General features: G+C 39.3%; 1 protein-coding gene across 1 annotated transcript; it reads left to right on the forward strand.

Annotated features, from left to right (window-relative positions):
- Positions 1-6: 6 nt before the first annotated feature.
- Positions 7-2684, forward strand: LOC116380309 (protocadherin gamma-C3-like; the record flags this gene model as incomplete). Its single annotated transcript, XM_031842247.1, has 1 exon — positions 7-2684. A coding segment is annotated over exon 1 (1566 nt), but the record flags the coding sequence as incomplete, so codon positions are not given.
- Between the last annotated feature and the right edge of the window lie 5 nt (positions 2685-2689).

Consider the following 2689-nt stretch of genomic DNA (forward strand, 5'->3'; position numbering starts at 1 on the left):
ACTTTTACCAGAACTCAGACTTTACCCAACAATGACAAGGTAAGAAATGACTAGTTTTGATATTGATAAAAAAGAAGTTAATCTTTTCTGCCGTTTGGGAACATCATGTGCGTATCTTTTGTTACATACAGAGATATTGATATTCTGAAAAAAATAGTAATTTCTGCAGGATGACCATTGTTGTCTTTTTTCTGTTCTAAAGTCATTGAAGCAATTGCATTCATTTATTTACCTACAAATAACAATCATCTGCAGCTATACTTATTCTATCATTGAGCTCTGAGATGGGGCGTAACTCTGACACGTATTTCTCTTCTCTTTGCGATGGGAAACTTGAATCTAACTGATTTGATGGCGCTTTGTTACGTTGCTAGCAAGTTGTCAGTAATTTATTGAATGTTCACTGTGTCGACGATGGTTTCTAGATTGAAGAACAATTTCAGTACAACTCAGTTGATATCCGTTCACTGTGTTCTACGTTGTTTTGGATACAGTAATCTGCAGTCAAGAGATACTGTACATTAAAACTGATTTGGGTCGCTGTCCATGGTGCTGAATAAATCTTTATTCTGATCTCTGTATTGCTATTTTTGTGCTGTCTGTGGTGCTGATTTTGCAGGTTATTTTCCATCTCTCAGTGAATACATACTATAGCCATGAAAAAGAACATGAACAACAAGACCAATTTATTAAACTACATATTTCTCAGATTTGTCTTCTATGAATTGTATACCCGTTGAGCTCAAGTCTTCCAAAATCAACCCATATATTTTAGTAGTTTATTCAGCATATATTTTCTCTTTGATGCCGTTTACTGTATAGTATGATATAAAACATAATGTGTGTGTTTTGGGCCGTATTTCTGCATACAAACGTGTCATGAGATGTCGCTAGAGACCACGCAACAATATCGTGTTCGCTGTTCAGAAACTCCTCCTCCATGTATGACAGAAAAGAACACGTCACCATCTGGCAGTGCTTTGTGGAAATTGCGTATAGATGAGTGAAGCCCTGACGAGAGAGAGGACAGGGATGGATACATAAGAAAGGCTATTTTTTATTTTCGTGGAGAGTGCAAAAGGAAAAAAACAGGATTCGTTGCTTTTGCCTGAACAGCGATGGCAGCTCAGGAGCAATGGGATAATATCGGAGGTCTGTTGTTCACTCTGCTTTGTCTCTGCGACTGGTCCGTGGCTCAGATATCATATTCGATTTCAGAGGAGGTGGACAAAGGGACCGCGGTGGGAAACCTCGCTAAGGATTTAAATCTAAATGTGCAGCAACTCCATTCCACGGGACTTCAGATCACCTCTGGATACAAAAAAAAGTATTTTGACATAAATCATGATTCTGGAGCACTTTTTGTTAATGAGAGGATAGATCGGGAGGAGCTTTGTCCTAATACGGTAACATGCTCTTTAAACATAGAAGCCGTATTGAGTAACCCTCGCAGACTCCATCGAATTGAAGTTGCTATTAATGATGTCAATGACAATGCACCGTCTTTTCTGCAAGAAATAACTACAATATATATGTCTGAAAATTCCTATGTCGGAGAAAGGCATCCACTGCCGACAGCTTATGACGCAGACTTAGGTGCTAACTCGGTGAAGACTTACAAATTAAACTCGAATGATCATTTCTCTTTGGATGTACAGAACATTGGTGACCAGAGTGTGTCTGCTGAGTTGGTGCTGCAGAAAGCGTTAGATCGAGAAAAACAGGCTATTATTGAACTCACACTGACTGCAATAGACGGAGGAAAACCTCCCAAAACGGGGACTTTACAGATACAAGTTAATGTACTGGATGTTAATGACAATTCACCCATGTTCAGTCAATCTCTTTATAAGGTCCAAGTTGCTGAAAATGCAAATACTGGAACAAAGTTATTAGCACTGTCAGCTACTGATTTAGATGACGGGGTGAATAGTCAGATTGTGTACTCGTTCACAGAAACGGGGCGTTTAAATCCTGATGACATATTTGCCCTGAATGATAGTACTGGAGAAATCACCGTTAGAGGTAATATTGATTATGAGGAAAATCAAGCATATGAGATTCGTGTTCAAGCACGAGATAAAGGCGCTCCTCCCCGCAGTGCACACAGCAAGATTTTAGTCGAAGTTATTGATGTCAATGATAATGCTCCAGAAATCTCGGTTTCATCACTCATGAGTCCAGTGAAAGAGGACGCTGAAATAGGCACAGCTGTTGCAATGGTGACTATCACTGATAACGATGGCGGTAAAAACGGTCTGACAAACTGTAAAATTACAGGCTTTGTGCCATTTAAATTAAAATCTAATTATAAAAACTATTATTCTTTGCTTGTTGACGGGCCTCTTGACAGAGAGAGTGTTTCCCAGTTTAATGTATCAATAACAGCGTCAGATGAAGGAACTCCCTCGTTGTCGAGCACAAGCGTCATTACTGTTCAAGTTTCTGACGTTAATGACAATCCTCCTCGATTCCTGGAGCCTCTCATCAATGTTTATGTGAAAGAGAATGGCCCAATAGGAACTACTATACATATACTGACGACACTAGATTCAGATTTGAATGAAAATGAAAAAGCAACGTACCGCTTAATAAACAGTTCTCCGAAGGCGACACACATAGCTTCAATGGTGAATATCAATTCAGAGACTGGAGACATAGTCAGTCTGCAGTCTTTTAACTACGAGGA

This window comes from Anarrhichthys ocellatus, unplaced genomic scaffold (genome assembly GCF_004355925.1).
Source record: "Anarrhichthys ocellatus isolate YVR2014 unplaced genomic scaffold, GSC_Weel_1.0 scaffold6765, whole genome shotgun sequence".
In the NCBI taxonomy this organism is placed as follows: domain Eukaryota; kingdom Metazoa; phylum Chordata; class Actinopteri; order Perciformes; family Anarhichadidae; genus Anarrhichthys; species Anarrhichthys ocellatus.